Source organism: Camelus dromedarius, chromosome 5 (genome assembly GCF_036321535.1).
Source record: "Camelus dromedarius isolate mCamDro1 chromosome 5, mCamDro1.pat, whole genome shotgun sequence".
NCBI classification, from domain to species: Eukaryota; Metazoa; Chordata; class Mammalia; order Artiodactyla; family Camelidae; genus Camelus; species Camelus dromedarius.
Window position 1 is genome coordinate 30,381,531 of NC_087440.1, and position 27,864 is coordinate 30,409,394.

General features: G+C 38.5%; 1 protein-coding gene and 1 pseudogene across 4 annotated transcripts in view; one reads left to right on the top strand and one right to left on the bottom strand.

Moving 5' to 3' along the window:
• The window catches only part of RPGRIP1 (RPGR interacting protein 1), a 72,754-nt gene that overhangs the window by 41,656 nt on the left and 3,234 nt on the right, over positions 1-27,864 (top strand). For all 4 annotated transcript variants that reach the window (XM_064485797.1, XM_010990243.3, XM_064485799.1 and 1 more), the window contains 3 exons: positions 12,927-13,024; positions 22,349-22,541; positions 25,055-25,139. In XM_064485797.1, the coding sequence (XP_064341867.1) occupies positions 12,927-13,024; positions 22,349-22,541; positions 25,055-25,139 (376 nt within the window). The remainder of the gene's footprint in view (positions 1-12,926; positions 13,025-22,348; positions 22,542-25,054; positions 25,140-27,864) is intronic.
• On the bottom strand, positions 3,012-8,326 carry LOC135321356 (NACHT, LRR and PYD domains-containing protein 2-like; annotated as a pseudogene).

Genomic DNA, 27,864 nt, shown 5'->3' on the forward strand with positions numbered 1-27,864 from the left:
AAAGTAGACATGATTTCATTTTATAATAATGGCAAACTAGGTAATTCAGACCAACTCTCTTATTGAGGACAAATGAAAAGCTAAAGTTAATATATTTTTTAAAAATCTTAATGTTTCTTAAAAGCAATAAAGGAGAGAGGAATCACCTAGCCTAGATCACGGTGGTGACTGGAGGTCAGAGAGGAAGCTGGAATTGCTTCCGCCCTGGGACTTTGCTGTTCAGGAGGGAGCAGTGGAGAGGTAGAACCGTGCTTTTGGTGGACTTTGGGGTGGAAAAGTGGGATAGAGTCTGAATCTGGTTTTTACCCAACGTAGGCAGATGGTCTGCCCAGGGCAGGACTTCCCGCTCTGGTCTGGCAGCCTAATGGCAGCACCGTTCTGAGCCTCTTACACTCTAAGAGGGAGAACTGTCTGTGCTTTGGGCTCTTTCAGGCTAGAGGGACAAAAAGCTGACCTGAAGCTCACCAGGACTCCAGAGTCTGGAGTTATTAGACCCAATTTGCATAACAACCTTGTTTACTACTTTCGTGAAGATAAAAGATGAACTGTAAAATTTTAGCCAGGGACTGGGGCTATGAAAATTGACACTGTAAGTTTTAAAAAAACATTTTCTTTTAAAATAATTTCAAATTTACGTAAGAGCTACATGAATAAGACCAGAAAATTCACATAAACCCTTCATGCAAATTCATCAACTTCTAACATTTTCACATGTTTTGCTTTATCATGTTTTTTCTGAAGCAGCTGAGAATAAGTTGTGAATATCAGGCCTGCTTACTGCTGTATATATTTCAGTAAGAAAAAGGATGTTCTATAACCACAGTACAATTATCAAGTCTGCAAACTTAGCATGGATAGATTATTACCCAGTGTCCAGTTCACTTTTCAGAATTTGTAAATTGTCCCAATAATGTTTATTATAGCAGAGTTCCCCCCAACTCCTTATCTAAGCATGGTGTAGGATCATAAACTACATTTAGTCACGTATCTTTGGTTTCCTTTAACCTGGAACAGTTCCTCATCTTTTCTTTGTCCTTCACGATATTGACATTTTTGAAGAGTATAGGTGAGCTCTTCTGTAGAGTATTCCTCAACCTGGATTTGTCTGATGTGTCTTCATAATTAGACTCAGGTTATGAATTTTTATAAGAATGCCACAAAAGTGATATGGTGTCCTCACTATATCACACGAGGAGTTACATGATGTCAGTTTGTCCCATTATTGGTGATGTTACGTTTGATCACTTGGTTAAGAAAACATTGCCACATTTTTCCTTCATAAAGGTATTATTTTTCCCTTTGTAATTATTAAGTAATCTATGAGAAGATATTTTGAGTCCATGTAAATATCTTGTTCTTCATCAGATTTCACCAAGTAACTTTGGCATCCATTTATGTGGATTTTTTTTTTTGCCTGAATCAATTATAAAATGTTTGCAAAATACATTGCAAATTTGGAAATGAATCAGTAGAAATGATAGAACTGCTAAATACAGAAATTTATGAGGGAACTAGATGGGTTATAAGCAGAATCGACACAACTAAAATGAGAATTGGTGAAAATATCCAGAATAAAGCAAGGAGAGACAAGAAGATGGAAAATACAAAAGAGGGGAAGAGATATAAAATGAGGAGTTCTAAGCAACACTTAATTAAAGATAGGAGAAGGGAAAGAAGGGGGCAAAGGCAATATTTAAAGTAAATAATGACTTAAGAGTTTTCCAGAACCGACAAAAGATTAATATTCAGTGAAATTAAACTCAAGCAGGATAAGTAAAACTAAATCCAAATCTAGACATAGTAGAGTAAAATTGCAGAAAGTAAAATCAAAGAGAAAATATTGACAGCATCCATTTAAAAGACACATCCATGGATGCATCAATGGACAGTGACTTATTAAGAGCTATAGCTATAGCCAGAAACCAAGGGCAAGATAACTTCAATGTGCTGCAAGAAAATTTCTGATTGCCAACCAAGAATTCTCTGCACAACAAAAATTTCCTTCCAGGTTGAAAACAGAATAGACATTTAAAGACAAGCCAAAGTGGAGAGCTTGCTTCCAAGCTACATTTTAAAGAAAACTTAAAGGTTGTTCTTCAGGCTGAAGAAGAATTATCCCAGAAGAAGACACAAAGGTGCAACAAGGAATGAAAAGAATAGAAGTTAATTTTAAATGACTGTGTAAGGAAAAATATTAGCTTGTGGGGTTTAAAATATATTCACAATATAAATAAATAATGTAGTAGGTTCAGTGGTGACCCCACTAAAAGATACATTCACAACCTAAACCCCAAAACCTGTAAATGTTAACTTATTTGAAAAAAAAGTCTTTGCAGTTGTAATTAAAGACCTTGAGATGAGGAGGTTATCCTGGATTATCTGAGTGGACTCTAAATGCGATGAAAGTATACTGATAAGAGGCACACAGAGAGACATATGCAGAAGAGGACAAAGCAGCAATGACCGTGAAGAGACTGAAGTGATGTGGCCACAAGCTGAGGAATCCCTGGAGCCACCAGAAGCTGGAAAAGACAAGTTCAAAAAGGAAAAGGCAGATTGTCTTCTAGAGCCTCTGGAGTGAGTACAGACGTGATTTTGCACACCTAGCCTCCAGACCTGTGAGAGAATGAATTTCCGGTTCTTTTTTTTTTTTTTCTTTCATGAATGCTTTCACCTTTATTTCACTTAAAATACTTGGAATGTAGACATTTCATCCATAACAATGTTAAGTGACTTGCCCACGTTTTATGTAAGCCAGAGGCACAAACAAGGCTAAAAGAACATCAGGCCCAGCAACTAACATCACTGAGAGCACTCAAAAGAAGTACCTTGAAGATGTGTTACTTTACTGTAGAGTGAATGGTTCTACAGAAAAGAAAACAGAGACATAAAGGGTAAAATGAGGTGGTCTAATCTACATTTAATTAAATGAAGGAGAAGAGAAAGAAAGGGGACAGAGGCATTATTTAAAGTGATATACATTCAGAAAAAGAAGTATTGAAAAGAAGGTGTTATTTCCTGGGATCTTGGCCATCACTCTCAATAGTCAGTTGAGGGTTGCTTCCTTCAGTTTCTTTTGTCAGCTCTTTGATTTAAGCATCAAATTCATCTATCTTTAACCTGAGTGTCCAGAGTGGGCAATTTTGAACACTCCACTATTCCCCCAAGGAATTCTGGCCCAGGTCCAGAGTGATCAGGTTCTGGTTGCTGAAGAGGTAGACAAGAGGTCTATACAATTGAAAGAAGTGATGGTGCATCCCCACAACCAGAGACATCTCAGGTTACACAATAGTCTCATCATCATCATCATCATCATCATCATCATCATCATCATCATCATCATCGTCATCATTATGGAATAGTTGATGTACAGTATTACATAAGTTTCAGGTGTACAACATAGTGATTTACAATTTTGAAAAGTTATACTCCATTTATAGTTATAAAATATGGGCTATATTCCCTGTGACGTTTAATATATCCTTGTAATTTATTTTATACATAGTAGTTTGTGACTCTTAATCCCCTCCCTGCTTCCGTCTCCTCACTGGCAACCACTAGTTTGTCCCCTAAATCTGTGGGTCTGTTTGTTGTTTTGTTATAATCACTACTTTGTTTTATTTTTAGATTCCACATATAAGTGATATCATATAGTATGTGTCTTTCTCTGTCTGGCTTATTTCACTTAGCATAATACACGCCAAGTCCAGCCATGTTGTTGCAAATGGCAAAATCCATTCTTTTTCTGAGTCTGAGTTGTGTATATATGAGTAGTATTCTGTTGTGTATATGTAACCCCTTTTCTTTATGCATTTTTCTACTAATGGGCACTTAGGTTGCTTCTGTATCTCGGCTATTGTAAATAATGCTACTATGAATATTGGGGTGCATGTATCTTTTTGAATTAGTGTTTTTGTTTTTGTTTTTGTTTGGCTAAATACCCAGGAGTGGAATTGCGGGTCATATGGTAGTTCTATTTTTAGTTTTATGAGGAACCTCTGTACTGTTTTCCACAGTGGCTGCACCAATTTACATTCCCACCAGCGGTATAGGAGGATCTCCAAATCCTCACCAAAATTTGTTATTTGTGTTCTTTTTGATGGTAGCCGTTCTGAAGGCGTAAGGTGATATCTTTTTGAGTTTTTTAACTGAAATATAGTTGGTTTACAATATTGTGTTAGTTTCAGGTGTACAGCAAAGTAATTCATTTAAATATATATATATTCAGATTATTTTCAAATATAGGTTATTACAAGATATTAAATATAGTTCCCTGTGCTATATAGTAAGGGAACTTTACTTTTTCACTTAGAGAAGTTTAACATTTGTAAAGCTGGTTTGGTGGTACTGAACTCTTAGCTTTCACTTGCCTGTAAAGCTTTTGATCTCTTCATTAAATCTGAATAGAGTCTTGCTGGGTAGAATATTCTCGGTTGTAGGTTTTCCCCTTTTATCACTTCAAATATGTTGTGCCACTTCTTCTGGCCTGCAGAGTTTCTGCTGAAAAATCAGCTGATAGCCTTTTGGGTGTTCCTTTGTATGTTATTTGTTACTTTTCCTTTGCTGCTTTTAATATTCTCTATCTTTAATTTTTGTCACTTTAATTACAGTGTGTCTTGGTGCGTTCCTCTTTGGGTTCATCCTGTGTGGGACTCTCTGTGCTTCCTGGACTTGGATGGCTGTTTCCTTTCCCAGGCTGGGGAAGTTTTCAGCTATGATTTCCTCACATGTGTTCCCAGTGCCTTTCCCTCTTTCTTCTCCTGCTGGGACCCCTGTAATGTAAACATTAGTGTGCTTGATGCACTTGATAGTGTCCCAGAGATCTCTTAACATTTTCCTCATTTCTTTTCAATTTTTTTTCTTTTTTCTGTTCAGCATCAGTGATTTCCACTACTGTTTTCCAGCTCACTGATTCATTAGTTTGTATCATTTAGTCTCCTATTGATCCCTTCTAGTTTATTTTTCATTTTAGTTTCATTTTAGTTATTCTTCATCTCTGGTTGTTCTTGTTTTTTTTTTTTTGTTTGTTTGTTTGTTTGTTTTTGTTTTTTGTTAATGGAGGTACTGGGGATTGAACTCAGGACCTCTTGCATGCTAAAGCATGTGCTCCACCACTGAGCCATACCCCGTCCCCCCGGTTGTTCTTTATATTTGGTAACTCGTTGTTAAAAGCCTCTAACTTCTCACTCTGTGCATTCATCCTTGTCCTGAGTTCTTTGATCATCTTTATGACCACTTCCCTGAACTCTTTCTTAGATAGATTTCCTTTCTCCACTTCTCTTAGTTCTGGGATTTTATCTTGTTCCTTTATATGGAACATGTTCCTTTGTTGCCTTATTTTTCCTGAGTTGTTTGATTTTCATGTATCTGGAAGGTTGGTTACATTTCCCAACCTGGTGAAGTAGCCTTTTGTAGGAGATGTCCTGTACATCCCAGCAGTGCCCTCCCCTTTCATCACTGAAGCCGTATGCTCTAGGGTTTCCCACTGTGAGGGCTGCATGGGTCCTGTTGTTGTGGCAGGCCTGACTACTGGTCGGGTAGACTTTGTCTGGTTGGTTGCCAGGCCCTGCCTTGTGTGGCAGCTTCTGGCTGTTGGTTGGCAGGACCAGGTCACAAAGCAGCTGACTGTGTAACCCCAGGAGGTCCCAGGGCTAGTGCTGGCTTGCTGTTCGTGGAGTTAGAGTCTGGGGTTAATTTCCTGCCTAATGGTGGGTGAAGCAAGTCCTGGGGTTACTGCCTGCCTACTGGCAGGAAGAGCCATGTCCTAGAGTCTGGTTGCAGGGCCCGTGGCTCCCAGAGCTGGTGTCAGATTGCTGGAAAGGGGGCCAGTTTCTGACATAGTTAGGTATGGGGTCCAAGGTGTCCCAAAGCTTGTGTTGGCATGCTGGTGGGCACAGCTGGGATCCAGCTGGTCCCAGGGCAGGATTTGGCCTTCTGGTGGACAGGCTAGGTTTGCAGGCCATCATGGTATTGTGGTTTTCTTGTGTCTGGTATTGTCACCCTGGTGGATGAGTCCTGTCCAGAGGCTAGAGCAGACTCTCTGGAAGGCAGGGCCAGGGCCCAGGGGATTCTAGCACTAGTGCCTGCGCACTGGTGGCTAGAGTTTGGTCCTAGTCCCTCTGGTGGGCAGGGCCATGTCCAGAGGTGGCTCTGGACTCAGGGAGTCCTAAGGCAGCCTGCCTGCTGATGGGTGAGTCTGGTTGCCCGGCTTGAGGTGTCTCAGTACTGGTGCCTGCATGCTACTGGGCCCGAGCAGGGCTGGGGCTAATAATCCAGAATGAGGATTCTACAATAGCTCTTTCTAGCACCAGTGTCTGCGTGGTAGAAGGAGCTCCCAGTGTGGCTTCCACCAGTGTCTACATCCCCAGGGTGAGCTGCGGCTGCCCACCGTCTCTCCAGGAGACCCTCCAAGATCAGCAGGTGGGACTAATCCAAGTTCCTATCAATTTACTGCTTATGCCCTGGGTCCTGGAGCTTGTGAGGTTTTGTGTGTCCCCTTTAAGAGAGAAGTTTCTATTTCGCCTAGCCCTCTGCGACTCAGAAAGTAAGCCCTGCTGGCCTTCAAAGCCAAATGATCTAGGGGCTCGCCTTCCCAGTCCAGGACCCCAGGCTGGGGAGCCCAGTGTGGGCCTCAGACCTCTCACTCTTCTGGGAGAACTTCTGCAGTTGTAATTATTCTCCGGTTCGTGGGTTGTCCACCTAGGGGTATGAGACTTGGCTATATTGCGAGCCTACCCACCCCTTTCCATCTTGTTGTGGTTCCTTCTTTATGTCTTTAGTTGTAGAAGATCTTTTCTGGTAGGTTCTGGTCTTTTTCATTGATGGTTGTTCTTCAAATAGTTGTGATTTTGGTGTGTTTGTGAGAGGAGGTGATCTCAGGGTCTTTCTACTCTGCCTTCTTACCTGATCTCCCACAGTAGTTTCCTCAAAGCCTCACACAGAAACTTCAGTCCAGTAATTCCTCTGTTTCAGCCCCAGATCAGAGTATGTTAGGCTTGATTTTTGTTGGAGAAGCTTTGAGAGGTGATTGCAGCTATCACTGATTTTGTTGCAGCACCATAGCACCAGGGTCTGTAGGTTACACTGAGGTAACTCCAGCTCTCACACACAAGTCTCACCCTGCCATCCCTGAGGACATTCTTTGCCAAGAAAAAGTATTTCAGCCTCTAGTTGATGATCAAGGCAGAAGAGTGTTCCTTGCAATAGGGTACTGTAACATGACAGTTTTCCAATGTCAGCCTCTACAGGAAGCACTTTAAGTGTCTCAAAGTCACATACAGCAACTTGACACCCTCATGCAGGAGCTCATTTGCTATGAGGTTCATGAATGCCGGAGACTGGCTGATTTCAATGGAGGAGAGATCGTCCCATTGATGAATGGTAGTAGAATAAGAGATTCTTATTCTCTTATTCTGACCAACCAACATGAGATTGTGCAGACTACATTTTGGGTCTCAAGACCTCACACAGTGGGGAAAGCATATCATTTTGGTCATTTCCTTGACAGGCCAAATACATTGGAGTGTTGTAGCCACCAAAAGTGAGGCAGAAGTTCCAATAAGGATCAACTTGGGAAATATTTTTGAGGGTCACTTTCTGGAACTTACAGTAATAGAGCCTAATTTCTCACAAAGAATCCTCACCAATGATGTACTAAGAAAGCTCTGATTCCAGAAATATTAGAATCTTGTTTAAGTCAAACATGGAACAAAGATCCATCCAGAAAGGAAGCAATTGTTGACGTTCTGGAACCTTTCAATTTGAGCATCTAATTCTGATGCAGTATCTCTCTCCAGGAATATCCCCTTTTCTAACTGCAGCAAAATTTTCTACAAGTTTTGACAATGCTTGAGGCAGAACAATGAGTTCATGATGTCTATTTTAGTTTCCAAATAAAGGGACATTTCCTTGAGATAGGGCTTTGTATAGTTCACAAGCTGCTCCTCCTGAGATTTGTAAAGATGGTGCAAATCCACCTTCTTGTCCATCACTGAGGAGAAGGGTTTATTCTTATCAGGCTGTGCTTTGTATATCAGTAAGTCCCACTTGACCTCCATTGATGTTTGGCAGCAAAACATTGTCTGTGGCCTCCTGACTGTCTTCTCTTTAGAGAGGCTGAATAAGTACCTCGCTTGGGTCAGTTTGGAGTGCTTTAGTCTTTATTCCTTGGAAAGCAGCTTCTGCACATCCCCAGTGTCCCACCTGAGTCTATCCCTGTCTTTTCATTCACCAGAATGTAGACCATGATGACAAGAAACTGCTGGATACTGAGGTGGATGAAGAAGCAGCCTTCACAGTCTGTTCCCTTCTGGAGAATACTCCCCATCTAGGAAGGGACAAAGATCAGACTCCCTTGACCCAGGTCTTCTCCCTCCCTCAAACACAGATATCTGCATCCACTTGACCTCGGCAGCTAGGAGTCACAGAGCCTTTACTGGAGCTTAGAGTTACTGCCAGGCACCTGCATGAACTGGTTGTAGAGGAAACACAGGAACAGGGATGTGGTGGTTTGGCAAGTCAGGAACAGGTCTTCTCTGTGCTCCATCTCAGTTTCAGACAAGTGCAGAAGATCCAGCACACAGCAGGAACCAAGCCCATGTGGAACAAGGGTGCGTTGCTCCTCACTAGATCAAAAGCTCACAGCAGCTGATCCTTATCTTCATAGCATTTGAAGAAATGTGCCTTCCTGTTCAATTCTAAGAACTCCTCCATTGCTGTGCATCGCTATGAAGAGGGGCTTTTCAACCAAGAGCCAGAGCTCTCTCAAGGCCCTGGGCCACCTGGCGATCAGTAAAGTGCTCTTGGGTAACATTTTTCTCATCTCCCAATCACCCAAGAGGATGGGCATTGGCTTCTGCTTCTTCCAGTTGTTACATATATCATGGATAAGTGCCCCTGAGGGGACTCTCAGCTCATCAGAACCATTGATAATGAACAGGATTATTTTGTGCTTGGACTAGGATATCTGGAACAGCATCCTGCAATTCAGGCCAATATCTGGAGTTGAGCTCTGCAAAAGTGCATGTCCCTTTGTGGTTGAATTCTTTGCAGCTGAGACAAAAGTCAGAATTAAATATCTTTGTAAGGTTGTCCCTTATCCAGTCCAGCATCAACTTCTTTACCAGTGTGGTTTTCCTAATGTCTGTAGGACCATGTGTGGAAATGGCCCTGCAAGGACTTTAGGATTATAGAATTAGTGTCCTGTATCTCTGGGTGACAATATAGATGTTTTCACTGGCTCCAGGCCAAAAGTAGCTCATAAATTCCTGTTTTTCTTATGCCACAAAGTTTATGGTAATTTGTGACAGGACCCATAATGTAGGAAATAAAGAAATATTTGGTAATTGAGCAGCACACTTCTAAATAACCCTTGCATCAAAGAAAAACTCCTAAGGAAAATTTAAAAATAAAAAACACATTGAACTGAATGAAAATGAAAACACAATACATACAATTTATGGGATGCAGCTAAAGCAGTGCTTATAAGGAAAGTTTTATAGGTTTAAATGCTTAAAATTAGAATAAAGAGCTAAAGTTAATAACTTAAACTTCTACTTTAAGAAGCTAGGGGAAAAAATAAACTCAGACCCAAAGAAGGAAATATTAAAGAGCAGAGCAGAAAACAGTGAAATAGAAAGCATAAAGTGAATAGGAAAAAAAATCAATGGATCCAAAGTTGATTGTTCGAAAAGGTCAACAAACTTGATATGCCTTTGTGTAGAATGACTATACCTATTAAGATCCAACCATGAGACAGAAACTACATAGTAATTTAAACAGGAAAAATGTAATATAAAAGTCATTAACTATAACAGGGGATTCAGCCTGGAGAATGAAGATTGATTGGTAAGGAAAAAAAAAAAAAACAAACTAAAGAATACAGGAGTGACAGATTTTAAAAGCATCCGCTAATCCCTAGAACTGAGATGGAGCACTCAGAGAAGATAAGGATCTTTTCAGGGCTGAAATCCAGACCTCATTGGAGAGAGTGAAGTCATGTTTTATTGGATGACACAGAAGTTTGCCGGGGCTACACATTAGAATTGTGAAGTTGCCCTCTGGAATGTTGGGGGTAAACTATTCACAGAGAAATGCCAAACTAGTAGCATTTCACTGCAAACTCTAAGGGGTACCAGGGGAACTGTTCATAGGGAGGTACCATGTACTACTGGCCACCGAGGGCTACTGGAATTGGATATTGCAGAAGCCATGTGCTACTCAAACTGTGTTCTGTAGGAAACCATGTATGCTGCTGGAGCCAGGCCCTAAACTGCAGGAGCCTGGTCGGTAGAGTGCACATCTACTGCAGTAGCCTGCCCAAATTTGCACACTGGAACTAGGGAGAGAACCCTTTTTTTCCCTTCAATGATGCTCCAATGCTCTCTACCAACAGAACTTAACATGGTGCCAGCTGACAAAGAGGAAATATTTACAAGGTCCAACTCCATTATTTCAAAGCAGGCAATGAAGTTTCTATTTGGATATGAGAATCAATAAATTGATAACTGGCATGCTGATTAAGAGAAAAAGAATGAAGACACGAGTTAGCAAATCAGGAATGAATGTAGGGTCACTACAGAGCCTACAAGTAAAAGGATTATAAAAGATTATTACGAACAACTTATGCAACTTAGATGGAAAAGATAAATTCCTAGAAAGATACAAATTACCAAAACTGACTCAAGGAGAAAATAGATAAGTATTGACCTATAAAAAGTGAAGACAATGAATTAGTAATATATAATCTTACCACACCTAAAAGTTTAGGCCTTGATAGCTCCATTGAAGAATTCTATCAAAATTTAAGGAAGAAGTAATACTGCTGCAGTTTCTTTCAGAAAATAGTAGAGCAAGAGACATGTCCTAACTTACTCAATTATAAAGCTGTTATCTTGATACCAAAGCAAGCCAGAAACATTTTTTAAAAACTGCATTTGCACAGCAAAGGAAACCATAAAGAAGACAAAAAGACAACCTGTGGACTGGGAGAAAATATTTGCGAACAATATGACTGACAAGGGCTTAATTTCCAAAATATACAGGCAACTCACACAACTCAATAACAAAAAACCAAACAACCCAATCCAAAAATGGGCAGAAGACCTAAATAGACATTTTCCCAAAGAATACATACAGGTGGGCAGGCACATGGAAAGATGCTCAACATCACTAATTATCAGAGAAATGCAAATCAAAACTATGATCAGGTACCACCTCACACTGGTCAGAATGGCCATCATTAAAAAGTCTACAAATAACAAATGCTGGAAAGGGTGTGGAAAAGGGAACCCTCCTACACTGTTGATGGGAATGTAAATTGGTGGAGCCGCTATGGAAAACAGTATGGAGGTTGCTTTAAAAACTAAAAACAGAGTTGCCGTATTATCCAGCAATCCCATTTCTGGGCACACATCCAGAGAAAATTCTAATTCAAAAAGATACACGCACCCCAGTGTTTATAGCAGCACTATTTATAATAGCCAAGACATGGAAGCAACCTAAAAGTCCATCAAAAGATGAATGGAGAATAAAGAGGATAAGCTATAGACTATGAGAAAGTATTTGTAAGTCACATTGCTGATAAAGGACTTGCATTCATAATCTATAAAGAACTCTTACAATTCAATAATAAGACATCCCAATTTTAAATGGTCAACAAATCTGAATAGACATTCACTAAAGAAGATACATGAATGGCTAATAAGCATGAAAGATGCTCAACATCATCAATCATTAGGAAAGTGGAAAAAAAATACCATGAGATACTAGTACATACCAACAAGAATTGATGTATTCCAGAGGTTGACTGTACCAAGTGTTAGTGAGTACGTGGAAAAAAGAGGAACTTTGTGCATTATGGGTGGGAATGTGAAACAGTACAACCTCTTTGAAAAATATTTGGCTGTTTCTTACAAAATTAAGCATGTAGTTTACAACTCAGCCACTCTAGTCTTAAGTATCTTCCCAAGAGAAATGAAAATATTTGTCTACACAAAGACTTCTATGCAAACACTCATAACAGCATTATCCATCATTCAGAGTAAGGAAGAATTTCTTGAATTAAAAGACAAAATGCACCAATCATATTGAAAAATATTGATAAAGTTGATTATCTTAAAAGTAAGAATTTCTGTTCAACAAGAGATTAGATAGGCAAGCTACAGAGTGGAAAAGATATTTCTAACACATGTAACCATCAAAAGGCTTAAATTCATAAATTATATAGAATTCCTACAAATCAATAAGAAAAAGGTAGCAACAAGACTGTACTGTATAGGACAAGGAACTGCACTCATTATCTTGTTATAACCTATAATGGAATATAACCTGCAATAACACTGAATCACTGTGCTGTACACCTGAGACTAACACAATATTATAAATCAACTATACTTCAATTAAAAAAATCAACCCAATATAAAAATGAGCAAAAGATTTGAAAGGCATTCTGTGAAAAGGACATTCAAATGTCCAATAAAATGTATTAGAAGTGTCAAGATCGTATTGCAAGAAAGCCAACATGTGGTGTGCAAGATACTGTTTGAGGCTGTCTTTGTAAAATATCATCTGCTACACCCTGACTGCGCTGCTATTCCTTGGCTTAGTCATTTTCTCCAGTCCCTTAAAATGGACAAATTTCCTTTCTATCTCCCTTCCTCTTTCTCTTCCTCCCTCCCTTGCTTCTTTCCTTCCTGCCTTCCTTCCTTCCCTTTCCTTTTTTTCAGAAGTGAACCCTGTGGGTTTGGCAAGCTTCTGAGTAAGTGAATCTTTGAAAAAGAGGGTTTGATTCTTAGTAAATGCAGCCAAAATCTAAGTACTCAGAACTGGTGACCAAACAGTGAATTGAAGATGTAGGTACTGGGTCTTTCCTGTGCTAGACAGGGTGCACTGAAACAATTCTATAACTCTAGTCTCTTCTCTCGCAGGTAAAGAATCCTGTGAACAAACTTCTGAAGTCAGTGAAGCACAAACTACAGACAGTGATGAAATAATAACACCTGTATCTCAGAAACACCCTAAGGCAGTAAGTACTTCGGGTAATCACAGAGTGTGCGCCAAGATTGTAAGTAATGACAATGGGCTAAATGACCATGTGTGTGAAGTTCAAATCCAGTTTTAATGAACCAGATGGGAAATTCAAGTTATTTAGTTAAATTTACATCATGAGTGAATGGAAATCTGTTGATAGAGACAGAGGAAAGGATCATGTTCTTGATTTGCTGTAAATGAGGACTTACTTCAACACTTCTCTGTCCTATTTGGATCCCTTCATTGTGCTCTGTGATTCGCCCCAGCCTGAGTGATGCCCCTTTCTTCAGGTCTACCAAAAGAGACCAGATTTACATCAAGAGGTAGAGGCTGGAAGAGAGGAAAGGATTGTTTGTGGGAGGTCTTAGAGAGATCATTCAATTTCTGAAAGTTTTTACCAAACCTTTAAAACCTGTAATTACAATTGTTTATTAAACATTTGGGCCTTGGTTTTCTTTTGGAACTAATTGAGGACACACACAAATACATAAATAAATATCCACCGATAGATTCACAATCATTGCATTGGAATCTTGTGGAGTTATAAATGAGGTAGAAAATAATCACTCTTTCAAACTGCTAGAATGCTCCCTGGTACATTTGCAGGCACTGAATAAATTTGTTGAATGGGTGAATGAAGATTAAAATCTAATTCAGGATTGTGAACTTCATTAGAAACAATTAAAGTATAGGGTGACCTAGAATCAGATGAGTCGATTATGTGATACAAATGCTCAAGTTTGTAAGAATTCAGAAAAGGGAAATTATTGTTGCTTTTATAGAAATCAGGAAACTCTTCCTTGAAAGTCATAACTTGGACTGAGGACTTGCAGGAAAATAAAGGATACTGGAGCAGGGAGAAACAAATCAAAGTCAGTAGACTCAGGCAGCTAATATAGCAAATAGTTAAGGTTATCTTCCGAACTTTTATCTGTCATATCTTTTATAGACATTATATAATTAATATCTTGAGAAATGTTTGTAAGAAGAGTTCCATAGACTATTAGAACTAGACAGTAACACCTTAGACATCATCAAGGTGAAGTGATGTGTCCAAGATTATAGAGATACTTAGTGAAGGAGCTAGAACTTGAGTCAAGATTTCTAAACCGTGCATCTCAGATGAACCCAAAAAGCAGCCAGCTGGTCAGCAGGTTTTAGAACTACATGTCAGATAGATGACATTAAAAATATTACTCTAAATTTAAAGGCTCTTAAGTAAGATCTCCTGTTAGAAAACGTTTGCGTACCCCTAAAATGCTACTTGATAAACTAGATATGAAAACTAAGCCCAGTTAGTGAAAAATTACATAATTATCAAATTAAAGCTACCACACAGACACATAATCATTTTTGTACTTCAGAATAGCTGGGCGTGAAAAGATGGAAAGGGTTGACGTTCCAGACACAGTACTTAAGCTCTGTCCCTTTTCTGCCTGGAGCCAGCCAGGGTGATGGAGGCGGCAGGAGAGTGTGGTGTTTAAAAGCAAGGAAATGTGGTTCAGACAGAAGTGTTTAGATCCTGGCTCTGCTGTTAATATCTGTGCAGCTTTGGGGGAGTTATTTAACCTCTATTAGACTTTGTTTCCTCATCTGTAAAGTGGTAGTATTAATTATGCCCACCTCATAGCAATGTGGCAAGATTTAAATAAGGTCATGTGTGAGAGGGGCTTAACAAAGTGCCAGAGACAAATTCAGCACTAAATGGTAGTGATGATGATGTTGATGGTGGCAATAGTCTGTCCTCTCTGAAATAGTCTAGTTCTCAAGGGCAAGCTTCTATGATCTTGTAGTGGCCCCTACAAGGAAGGACTAGGTCCTAAGGGGAGGGGATCAAGGCAAAGGGGTGTCATTCCCTTCTACCTGCCAGGTCAATTGAATAGGTCGAACAGTACAACTTAAGGAAGACCCGTCCAAAATGTCTTCTCCCTTGTACTGCTAAAAAAGTGAAGCAATCACAGTACATCCTTAACTCCCTCTCTGTGAGTCCAGAATTAGGACACTTCCTGTGTTCACGGGGTGTGTGTAGGACTGCTCCCCAGGAGGCTCTGTCTGTAATCAGCACAAGGTTTCTAAAGGCCCTCTGTACTTATCTTCCTTCTAAAAATACCTAGGAAAAGATCTCAACTCAAACCCCATGGTTTCCCCCAGATGAAGCTCCATCCATTCCTGGTCTCAGGAACTAATCTCCCACTCTGAGTGAACCATATAAAACTTTCCCCTCCCCTTCTTAACAGCTCCTGATGAGAAGGGAGCAATCATTTCCATGTGTTCTGTGGCTTCAGGTTACTGTTGTTTAGTATCAAGAACCTCAAAGTTTATTCTCTTTTCTTGGGCTCTTAATTTCAGGGGTAGATGATATTCTGAATTGTTATGTATGCTAATTAGTTTTAGCAACTCTGCCCCTGAGACAGATTAGCTAGCACACCTGAATAAGCCAAAGAGAACTGTCTATCTGGCACTAATGCTGCATAACTAATTGCTCATAGGGGTTCAGCTGGCAAGTTCAAATGAGTTAATATATATTTCAGTTGTAAATATGGTTAATATTACTAATTTTATATATATTTTGCTGTTCAGTCCCAATAAAATTATATAATGGAAACAGCTCATATAAAGGATTCTGAACCCCTCAAAATATTAGACTGAACCATGTCTCAGTCAATTCAGGCTTCTATAACAAAGTACCATAGGTTTGGTGGCTTATAAACAACAGAAATTTACTTCTCAAAGTTCTCAAGGCCGAGATGAGAGAGTGTCAGCATGGTCAGATTCTGGTGAGGGCCCTTTTCCAGACCGTAGACTGCCAACTTCTCATTGTGTCCTTTGTGGCAGAAAGAGAGGAAGCTAACCCTCTGACCTCTTACAAGGGCACTATTCTCTTTCATGAGGGCTCCACCCTCATGACCTAATCACTTCCCAAAGGCCCCCACCTCCAAATGTTGAGATTTGAATTTCAGCGTATAAATTCTAAGGGGGACAAAAACATTCAGTTCATAACAAACCATATGAAACTGTCATTTTTATGAATAAAAAATAGTGGACTATTGTCAGTTTCAGGTGGTTCAATCTAATAGGAATGAATAAAGCCTCCATGTGTTCCTGGCTCAAATGTTAATCTAACTCAACCTCCTATTCACCTTTGTTATCAGAATAAACTTGAAATAGCCTGCATAAATACAGATTTCTGATTATTTGTCCCAGGATGAGTTGCAACTAAGGCAAGAATACGTTTTTCTTTTGGCAATGAGAATATTATAGATAAAGCTACATCTCTAAGGCTTACTGATAGTCCCTGCTGCCTCTTCCCCCCACCCCAAGAAAACCATTGTTGTGAATTCTAGGGTTTATCTTTTCAAATCTTTTTTTTTATACCCTCCCCCTATCTTTTCAAATCTTAAGAAAAAAAGAACTTTTCTTTAACATTCATACTGTTTTGTATTTGTCTTTTTTGCTTTCAGATAGATGGCATTAAACTGTAACTGAGCAGTATATATTACTGTTTTTTTAACTTTTTATTTTGAAGTATTTATTGATTTGTAAGCAGGTGCAAAAAGATGCAGAGAGGTACCATGTACTCTTCATCAACTTCCTCCGTTTCTTCAAAACATTTTTTGGTCTGTTATTCCAAAAAGTGCATTTTTATTTTTTTTAAGTTTTTCCTTTTTCATTGAAGTATAGTTGATGTACAATATTATATGTTTCATATGCACAATATACTGATTCACAATTTCTAAAGGTTATATTCCATTTATAGTTATTATTTAAAATGGCCATATTCCCTGTTTTGTACAATATATCCCTGGAGCTTATTTTACACATAGTAGCTTGTAGACAGATCTTAATTTTCTACCCCTATCTTGCTCCTTCCCTTTCCCACTACCCACTGGTAACCACTAGTTTGTACTCTGTATCTGTGAGTTTGCTTCTTTTTTGTTATATTCACTAGTTTGTTGTATATTTAAGATCCTACATATAAGTGATATCATACAGTATTTGTCTTTCTCTATCTGACTTATTTCACTAAGCATAATACCATCCAAGTCCATCCCATGTTGTTGCAGATGGCAAAATTTCATTCTTTGTTAATGGCTGAGTAGTATTCTTTTGTGTGTGTATATATATGCATATACTTACCACATCTTTATCCATTCATTGTTGATGGACACTTAGGTTGCTTCCATATCTTGGCATTTGTAAATAGTGCTGCTGTGAACATTGAGGTGCATGTATCTTTTTGAATTAACATTTTTGTTTTTTCAGATATATACCCAGGAGTGAAATTGTTCAGTTATATGGTAGTTACATTTTTAGTTTTTTTGAGAAACCTCCAAACTGTTCTCTTCAGTGGCTGCACCAACTTACATTCCCATCAACAGTGTACAAGCATTCCCTTTTCTTCACATCCTTGCCAACATTTGTTATTTGTGTTCTTTTTGATGATAGCCATTCTGAAAGGTGTGAGGTGATATCTCATTGTTTTGATTTGCATTTCCCTAATGATTACTGATGTTGAGCAGCTTTTCATGTGCCTGTTGGCCATCTGCATTTCCTCTTTGGAAAAATGTCTATTCAGGTCTTCTGCCCTTTTTTGATATTGAGTTGTATAAGCTGTTTATATATGTTGCATATTAACCCCTTATCGGTCTTATCATTCGCAAATATTTTCTTCCATTGAGTAGATTTGCTTTTCATTTTGTCAGTGGTTTCCTTTGCTGTGCAAAGTTTTTGAGTTTAATTAGATCCCATTTGTTTATTTTTGCTTTAATTTATTTTGCCTTGGGAGACCGATCTAAGAAAATATTACTACAATTTATGTCTGAGAATGTTTTTTCCTATATTCTCTTCTAGGAGTTTTATGACATCATATCTTAAATTTAGGTTTTAAATCATTTTGAGTTTATTTTTGTATATGCTTTGTGAGACTGTTCTAATTTTATTGATTTACATGTAGCTGTCCAGTTTTCCCAACACTACTTGCTGAAGAGACTGTCTTTTCTCCATTGTGTATTCTTGCCTATTTTATCATAGATTAATTGACCATAGGTGTATGGGTTTATTCCTGGGCTCTATGTTCTGTTCTGCTGGTCTATATGTCTGTTTTTGTGCCAATACCATGCTGTTTTGATTAATGTAGCTTTGTAGTATATAAAATTATGCCTCCAGCTTTGTTCTTCTTCCTCAGGACTGCTTTGGCAAATCTGGATCTTTTGTGCTTCCATATAAATTTCAGGATGATTTGTTCTATTTCTGTGAAAAATGTCGTGGGTCTTTTGATAGAGGTTGTATTAAATCTAGATTTCTTTGAATACTATGGCCATTGTAACTATATTAAATCTTCCAGTCATGATCATGGTCTATTTTTTTATTTCTCTGAATCTTCAGTTTCCTTTGTCATGCTCTATAGTTTTCAGCATATAGGTCTTTAACCTCCTTTAATTAACTTTATTCCTAGTTTTTTTTTTTTTTTTACATGATTTTAAACAGGATTTTTTTTTAACTTTCTCCTTCTGGTACTTCACTGTTAGTGTAAAGAAATGCAACAGATTTCTGTATATTAATCTTGTATCCTTCTACCTTGCTGAATTCATCTATTAGTTCTAACTGTTTTTGTGAGACTTTACGGTTCTCTATGTAGAATATCATGTTATCTGCAAAGAGTGGCAGTTTTACCTCCTTCCTTCAAATATGGATACGTTTTATTTCTTTTTCTTGTCTAATTGTTGTGACTAGGACATCCAATACTATATTGAATAGAAATGGTAATAGTGGGCATCCTGGTCTTGTTCCTGAATTGAGTGGGAAGGCTTTCAGCTTTTCACCATGGAGTATTATGTTGGCTGTGGGTTTTTTGTAAGTGGCTTTTATTGTGTTAAGATATGTGCCCTCTATACCCACTTCAATAGAAGTTTTTATCATAAATGGATGTTGAATTTTATCAGATGCATTTTCTGTGTCTATTGAGATGATCATGTGGTTTTTGTCTTTTCTTTTGTTGTCATATGTCACATTGATTGATTTGTATATATTGAACCATCCATGAGACCCTGGAATGAATCCAATTTGATCATGGTGTATGATCCTTTTTATATATTTTTGGATTTGGTTTTCTAATATTTTGTTGAGGATTTTTGCAACTATATTCATCAAAGATATTGGCTGAAATTTTCTTTCTTTGTAGTGTCTTTGTCTCTTTTTGGTATCAGGGTGATGGTGGCTCCATAGAATGACTTTGGAAGTGTTCTTTCCTCTTCAATTTTTTGGAATAGTTTGAGAAGAATAGGTGTAAATTATTCTTTGTATGTTTGGTAGAATTCCTCAGTGAAACCATCCGGTCCTGGACTTTTGTTTGCAGGAATTTTTTTTTTTTCAACAGATTCAATTTAAATTCTAGTGATCAGTCTCTTCAAAGTTTCTGCTTCTCTTTGACTCAGTTTTGGCAGGCTGTATGTTTCTAGAAACTTGTCCATTTCTTCTAGGTTGTCCAATTTGTCAGCAAATAACTGTTCATGGTATTTTCTTATGATCTTTTGTATTTCTGTGGTATTGGTTGTTACTTTTCTTCTTTCATTTCTTTGTTTATTTGACTTCTCTCTCCTTTCTTCTTGGTGAGCCTCACTAGAAGTTTGTTGATTTTTATTGTGTCTTTTCAAAAAATCAGCTCTTTTCTGTTGCTTTTTATTTCTATGTTATTTATTTCCTTTCTGATCTTTATTATTTCCTTTTTGCTGCTAACCTTGGGTTTTGTAGTTATTCTTTTTCTCCTTTTCTTTGGTGGTACATTAGGTTGTTTATTTGAGATTTTTCTTGTTTCTTGATGAAGGCACTGACACTATGAACTTCCCTATTAGAACTGTTTTTGCTGCATCCCATAGATTTTGCAAGGTTGTGCTTTCATTTGTCTTGAGGTATTTTCTTATTTCTTCTTTGATCTCATCACGGACCCATTGGGTTCTTTTAGTAGCTTATTGTTAAATCTTCATGTGTTTTCTCTTTTCCCATTTTTCTTTTGTGGTTGGTTTCTAGTTTCATACTGTTGTGATCAGAGAAAAGGTGCTTAAATAATTTCTATCCTCTTAAATTTGTTGAGGTGTGTTTTGTGACCTAGCATGTCGTCTATCCTAGAGAATGTTCTGTGTGTGTTTGAAAAGGATGTGTATTCTGGGTTTTTTTGATTGGAGGAGGGAGGGAGCATGTAGTATGCTGTAGATATCAGTTAAGTTAAGCGGGTCTATTCTGTTATTTGTGATTTTGATGTCCTATTTTACATCTTCATGCTTATTCTTTTGTTGTTAACTGTATAAAATTTTACCAAAAGATTGTTTTTTAATATGTACTGGCTTATCTAAGTGATCTACAATCTTTTTATTTCTTTTACAGTAGGTTTAGTATTGCTGAAAACTTTTAGTTTTTGTTTGTCTGAGAATTTCTTTATCTCTTCTATTCTAAATGATAAGTATGCTAGATAGAATATTCTAGGTTGCAGTTTTTTCCCTTTAAAGACTTTGAATATATCATGCTGCTCCCTTCTGGCCTGCAAAGTTTCTTCAGAGAAATCAACTAATAGCTTTATGGGGGTTCCCTTTTAAGTGATCCTTTGTTTTTTTCTTACTGCCTATAGAATCCTCTCTTTAAATTTTGACATTTTAATCCTGATAGATCATATGGTTTTTATTCATCAGTTTATTAATGTGGTGTATCACATTGATTGAATTGTAGGAATTAAAAACTTTTTGCATCCCTGGGATAAATTCCACTTGGTGATGGTGTGTGATCCTTTCAATGTGTTGCTAGATTTAGTTTGCTAATGTTTTGTTTAGGATTTTTGCATCTATGTTCTTCAGCGATATTTGCCTGTAATTTTCTTTCTTTTCTTTTCTTTTCTTTTCTTTTCTTTTCTTTTCTTTTCTTTTCTTTTCCTTCCTTCCTTCCTTCCTTCCTTCCTTCCTTCCTTCCTTCCTTCCTTCCTTCCTTCCTTTCTTTTCTTTCTTTCTTTCTTTCTTTCTTTCTTTCTTTCTTTCTTTCTTTCTTTCTTTCTTTCTTTCTTTCTTTCTTTCTTTCTTTCTTTCTTTCTTTCTTTCTTTCCTTCCTTCCTTCCTTCCTTCCTTTCTTTCTTTTCTTTCTTTTCTTTCTTTCTTTTCTTTCACCTGATTTTGGTATCCAGGTGATACTGGCCTCATAGAATGAATCCAGAAGGTTTTCTTTCTCTGCAATTTTTTGAAACAGTTTGAGGAGTGTATGTGTTAACCAAATATTTGGTAGAATTTACCTGTGAAGTTGTCTAGTCCTGGACTTTGGAAAACACTGTTCAGAGTTAATGGCTTTCATAATAAGTATTGTAGGAGAGTTGTATGGGGGTTGAGAGGGAAACATCAAGTGTCTTTATTTTCAAGAGGCACCCAGATTGTTTTGATGCAGATTCAAGATATACTGTTCACTGAGTTTCCTAGGAGAAGGCACAGGAGCTGCACTTGCTTCCAAAGAGAAGAAAAGATGTGTTGGAGTGGGGTAGATTTGGAGAAGAGAGGGCGCTGGCCCGGCAACCTGGAGGACAGAAGCAGCCAGGGGGCACCACAGACTAAAGGGAGACCTGTGGCTGGCAGAGAGCTGTCCTGGATTGACTCCTTATTTGTATCAGGACCCTGACTTGCTGCCACACTGTGTGTGTGGGAGGAGCAGGGAGACAGTGTTGGTCTCAGTTAACTTCTTGAGACCAGCATGAAGTCAGCCTTCCTCCTGGTATCCCTAATGCGAACGTGGACACAGGGACAATCAAAAGCAAGGGTGGTGGTGGCAGCAGTGACTCTGAAGCGGGCCTGAAAGTGCTGGCGTGGCAAGGCGGTGGCCAGCTCCATGGCAGGCACTCAGCAGGCTCAGAGGACACTGGAAGCACTGGGCAGCTCTTGGCTATAGTGGCTAAAACAGCTACTCAACTGGTAGGTCTCTTAGGACCTAACTGTGGGAAAAGGCTGGATTGGTTTCCATGGAGAAAGTTTAAGGAAACTATCTTTCAGAAAGTTTCTCGATTCTTTCCGTATGTAGAGATGGCTGGGAAAGGCTGGTCTGGGGAAACGATTCACTGGACTGGGAGCCCCAGCAGCCAGATTCTCTCTACACGTGTCCCACAGACTAGCAGTGGCAGTGCGGTCAAGTTGTCTCTGGGGGCCGGTTTTATGTATCTATAAACTGATTCTCAGGGAGTGACATGTGAGATGGAGTGTGCCTGTGACGGACTCCTAGAGAGCAGTGTGTTCATTACACGGAGTATAAACACTTAGAGCATCACTAACCTATAGGAAATAATTGTTTTCCTTGTCAGGATTCAGAGAAGATGTGCATTGAAATTGTCTCCCTGGCCTTCTACCCTGAGGCTAAAGTGATGTGTGATGAGAGCATAAAACAAGTGTATGTGGAGTACAGGTTCTACGACCTGCCCTTGTCGGAGACAGAGACTCCGGTGTCGCTGCGGAAGCCGAGGGCAGGAGAAGAGATCCACTTCCACTTCAGCAAGGGTGAGGCCGCCCTGGGACTGCTGGGGCTGGGGGGACTCTGACAGCCATTCAGTCTGAGGGGCCTGAGCTACTTTGGACTTCTGTTGGGTCCTGCCTTTTCATTTTCTTTTATTTATCCAAGTAGTATGTGCATATGGTTTAAAAATATCAAAAAGGCCTGAAAAGATTATGGATTAAAATTAGGTAGGCCTTTGCTCCATGCATTCTCTGCAGATCACTCCCCTTCACCCCTCCCTGCCCCCCTCAGCCTACTACACCATTTTTCATTTTTTCTGCTTTTTCTTCTGTTACTTAACCCCATAATTTCAGAGATATGTTTCTGTTGTGGTTTCCTGACTCACTAAGTTTGAGCATTATCGGCTGACTTCCTACCTTGGCACATAAAATTTCTCTCACACCATACCCTTGTCCCCTTCCTCCCATATAGCTGGGTCATAATTTTTAATTTTATTTAATTCTTAATTAATCTTAATTGTTCCTATGAGTATGGACATGTAACTATTAATGCATGAGAGCCAAGTGGTGCACCATGATTATAATTTCTTTCTTGTTTATTATTTTGTCTGTCTCAATTTTGCATTTGCTTTATTTTCATTATACCTTCTATCATTCTTTGCACATCTTCCAACAGCTTTTCCAAATTTTCAAATAATCAAACCTGTCAAATAACTTGTCTATTTTTTTCCCGAAAACCTCTCTTCATCTCCCTGTTGCTCTCTAGCCCACTGTTCAGCTATTACCCCACTACTGCTGTTTGGAGAATTTGATTTAATTCTCTTTTATAATGGATCTCCTGTCTCCTGGGTCCTGTGTCACTCTCTGTCTGATTTATTTTATTTTAATTGATCATATTTTCCAGTAGCTTTTAAATTTTTATTTATTTATTTGAATTGAAGTATAGTTGATTTACAAAGTTGTGTTAGTTTTTGGTGTACAGCAAAGTGATTCAGATATATATATGTGTGTGTATATTTTTTCTTTTTTACATCCTTTTCCATTATAGTTTATTACACGATATTAAATATAGTTCCCTGTGCTATACAGTGGGATCTTGTTGTTTATCTATTTTATTCCAGTAGCTTTATAAGGAAGAATATATTGGAAGTAAATATTTTGAGACAGTCATGCATGAAATCTCTTTATTCTACCCATATATTTGATTGATAATTAGACCAAGTATAGAAATCTATGTTGAAAACATTTTCATTCAGAATTTCAAAGCAGTTGGTCCATGGTCTTCTAGCTCCAGGCCTGGAGTCTAACCCTTGTATGAGAACCAACCCGTACCTCCCCAGAAGACTTTAACATTTTCTCTTTATTTTTAGTGTCCTTAAATTTAACAATAATGTGCATATATTTTCGTTAATTGCTCTGGCCATTCAGTGGGCTCTTTCAGTCTGGAAGATCATGGCTTTTCATTTTGGAAAATTTTATTGCATTTCTTTGATAATTTTGTCTCCTCCATTTTCTCATTTTCTTAGTAGAAATTTGGATCTTCCAAATTGATCCTCTAAGTTTATCATTTTTCTCCTATAATTCTACTTTTGTTTTTTCTTTCTGTTTTAGGGGAGATTTCCTTAATTTTATCTTCCAGTCATTGGTTGGATATTTATTTGAAATTTCTAAAAGCTGTTTTCTTGTTTTCTATCCACCCTCCCCCCGCCTTTTAAAAAGTATACCCTGTCCTTATCTCCTACAAGGTGGAAGCTTATTTCTCCCCTGTATCAAATGAGTTCAGAGATGGGCAGTCCAGGGCTGAGGCTCCATGCGTGGTACTATCAGGGCTCCAAACTCCTGTCTTGCCATCCTATCCCCCTGGTGTCTGTCTTCCAGTCTTCCATCCTTTCACAGTTATCCCCTCTCCCTTCCTGCTGCCCAGTCCTTAATAGCAGATTTCACACAACGTAGTGGCCAGAACTCAATCACGTGGCCTCACCTGGGTAAAACAGAGGCTGGAAGACATAGGCTAACTTACTTAAGGCTGCAACATTCCCATAAAAAAATGAGGAAGAGGAGCGGAATGGATGTTGAGACAGGCACCTTGAGTTGAACCTACCTCAAAACCCAGAGCTCTAGGTGGCCCTGAAAAAACGTAAGTCTCCTAGAATTCTTCCAGCTGGGGAGTGGCAGGAGTTCCGCCTCGGCATTTGGCAGAGCAGCTTTCAGTGCAGATGGTAAGGCTTCCCTTGTCTCAGGGGTTGAGGCATTTTCTTGAAAGGCCACATAGTAAATATTTTAGGCTTTGGGGCCGAACAGTTAGAACTATTCAACTCTTCTACGACAATTATTCAGCTCTCTCGCTGCAGTCGGAAAGCCGCCATAGGGAACGTGTAAACTGACAGGCGAGACTCTGTTCAATAAAAGGTAATGGAAACAGGCAGCCAGCTCATGGGCCCCGTTTGCCAGCCTCTGCTTCCCATCACTGTTTCACACAGCCATTTATGAAAGTCTTAGTGCCCAAATAGCAACAGTGTATGATGCTTTGCTTTTCTTCCCTCTCACCCGTAACGCAGTGATAGACCTGGACCCGCTGGAGCAGAAAGGCCGCAGGCAGTTTCTGTTTGCCGTGCTGACTGGACAGGACCCTGAGCGAGGACAGTAAGCACCTGCCTTCCACTGCAAAAGCCAGGAGGCGCGCACACGGGACTGCAGCAGTTTCAGTTTGCTTTGGGGCTGATACGGAATATTTTAACAACTTCTTTTACATGAATACACTTTTAGTGAATTTCCCATCTACTTGAGTCTAGTTTTTTGGTTTTTTTTGTTTTTTTGTTTTTTTTTTTTGCTATGAAAGTAGTTTTTTTGCCTCCTGGAAAGTACATGAAATCATGAAATATTTACATGCATGTAGTAACAAAACATGCTACTATATGCTTTGGTTTCTTTTCTAATACAATCGTCATGCTTATCAGTGCGACGAATCAAATGATATGTCAAAATTCACAATTATTTCATCTATTTTAGTCACAGAGTAATGAGAAGAGAAAACTTCAAAAAATTAGAATGGCCTGAATGGCCTGCAATTTTGCAAAAAGAAATTATATACAAATAAAGTCTTATTCAAACCTTATAGCTATTTACTATACTCATAACTGTAACTGTACTAGAAGAATATGAACAAGGAGAAGTTATGTTTTGCGGAGCATAGACCATTTTGGAAAACACCAGAAAATTATACAACAGGCCAACATTAACTAATTAGAACTAAAAACATCGACCTAATTCTTTTAAAAAATATTTTTTTAATTGAAGTTCAGTCAGTTACAATGTGTCACTTTCTGGTGTACAGCAGTGTTCTAGTCTTACATATACACATTTGTGTTCATATTCTTTTTCATTATAGGTTACTACAAGATACTGAATAGAGTTCCCTGTATACTTGAGTCTGATTTATATTTGTGACTGACTGCCTGATAAATTACATCATCTTACTGGTCTGGTTCATTTCTCACCCATGCCAGCCCCTGATAAGTGCTTTTTGAGGCAGCAGTTGACTTGAATACTGCCAGTGCCCCATATGGAACGGACAAAACGCCCTGACAGCCTAAGACAGCTGGATTCATTTCTCACAAACATAGTACCATTGCTCCCTTACCAAGTATTATGCCTTTATATTTATATTATCTAATATTTTGATTTGAAAATTCTTTCTCTACAGGAATACTTCACCTTTGCTATAACTGAAGTAAATCCACAGTCTAATCTAAGTTTTAGGAAAGCCATTTGTTCTTATTATTCCTGTGACCTGAGGAGCCCTCCTTTTAGAGGCTCCAGATGAAATGCATGGGATATACTTCAGACTAGAAAAAAATTACTCATTGTTTAGCTGAAATTTGAAGATCAAGTTTAAGTGGGCATCTGGTTGGTTGGTTGGTTTTTGGCAAAATCTGGTAACCCTACCTCCTTTGTGTGTGGGGGGGTAACAAACATGACGGGGCTTGTGTTCTAATCCATTACTTTTCTAAAAGTCCCACAAATTTGCTTAATTTGCATTTACTTTGTCTCTAGTCAAAGGAAAAGGAGCCAGCTGAAATAAACAGTGAGTCTGACTCCAGTATCACTGTGGACCTAAACAGATATAAGCTTAGTGATAACTTTTGGAAATGGAAAGTGATTTTGTTGTTTCCCTTCTGCATTAATGTTAAATTTAGCATTTTCCCCTTTTTTTTCTCTCAACACTGCCAGAACTCTCTCTTCCTTTATTCTTTTACAGTGATAATCTTTTTTGTTTCTTCTTGTAATCTACTCAATTTCAGATTTCAGTTGATTTTACCTTTGATTTTCTTTTTACCAGTATGATAGAATGGACAGAACATTGCCTTTGCAATCACACACAGCTGGTTTTGCGTCCGGACTCTTCCACTTACTAGTTCTGTGATCTTTGAGATCTCACTTAACTTGAAGACGCCTGTGAAGATAAAACTGAAGTAACATAGTGTTGTGCCTGGAGCACTGGGTGCTGTGCCCAGCGTGCAGTGATGCTGGTTACCATTCCTTTCCTGGGGAAACTGGGGTGGACGAGTCAGCGTGTTCCCTTTGCGTTGCTGACATTCTCAGTAACGATGCAGAAGCATCATCGTGGATGAATGTTACTTAATGGCTATGAATGTGTCACTTTCAGGATTTCTTCTTGTCAGTCTCATCGTGTTTAGCTGTGATTTTAAACACTTGACCTTTTAATCCTATTCTTGCTCCCTCAGCGCTCTCTACTAGCCACTGATATTTGCTTTTAAAAAATTAATAGGAATATGAAATGTTCAGAAGAGGCAAATCCATAGAGACAGAAAGTTGACCAGTGGTCACCAGGAGCTGAGGGAGAGAAGAATGGGGAGTGGCTGCTTAATGGGTTTAGGATTTCTTTTTCTGGTGATGAACATGATCTGGAATTAGATAGTGGTTGATGGTTGCACAACATTGTGATTATACTAAAAAACCCCACTGAATTGTATATTTTATAATGGAGAGAATAATGAAGTTATGCTATGTAAATTTTACCTAAAAAAATTTAATAGGTACCAGTTTCTGTTTTTATCATTCTTTGCTAGAGTAAGTTAAGGTAATAATATAGTCGATCTTCTGTATCTGCAAGTTCCACATCCATGGATTCAACTAACAGTGGATCAAAACTTTCTGGAAAAAAAAATCCAGAAGGTTCCAAAAAGAAAGTTCCAGAAAGTTCCAAAAAGCAAAACTTAAATTTGCCATGCACTGACAACTATTTTTGTAATATTTACATTATATTTCTAACTATTTACATAGCATTTACATTGTATTAGGTGTTATAAAATCTAGAGATGATTTAAAGTATACCGTATATGCAGGT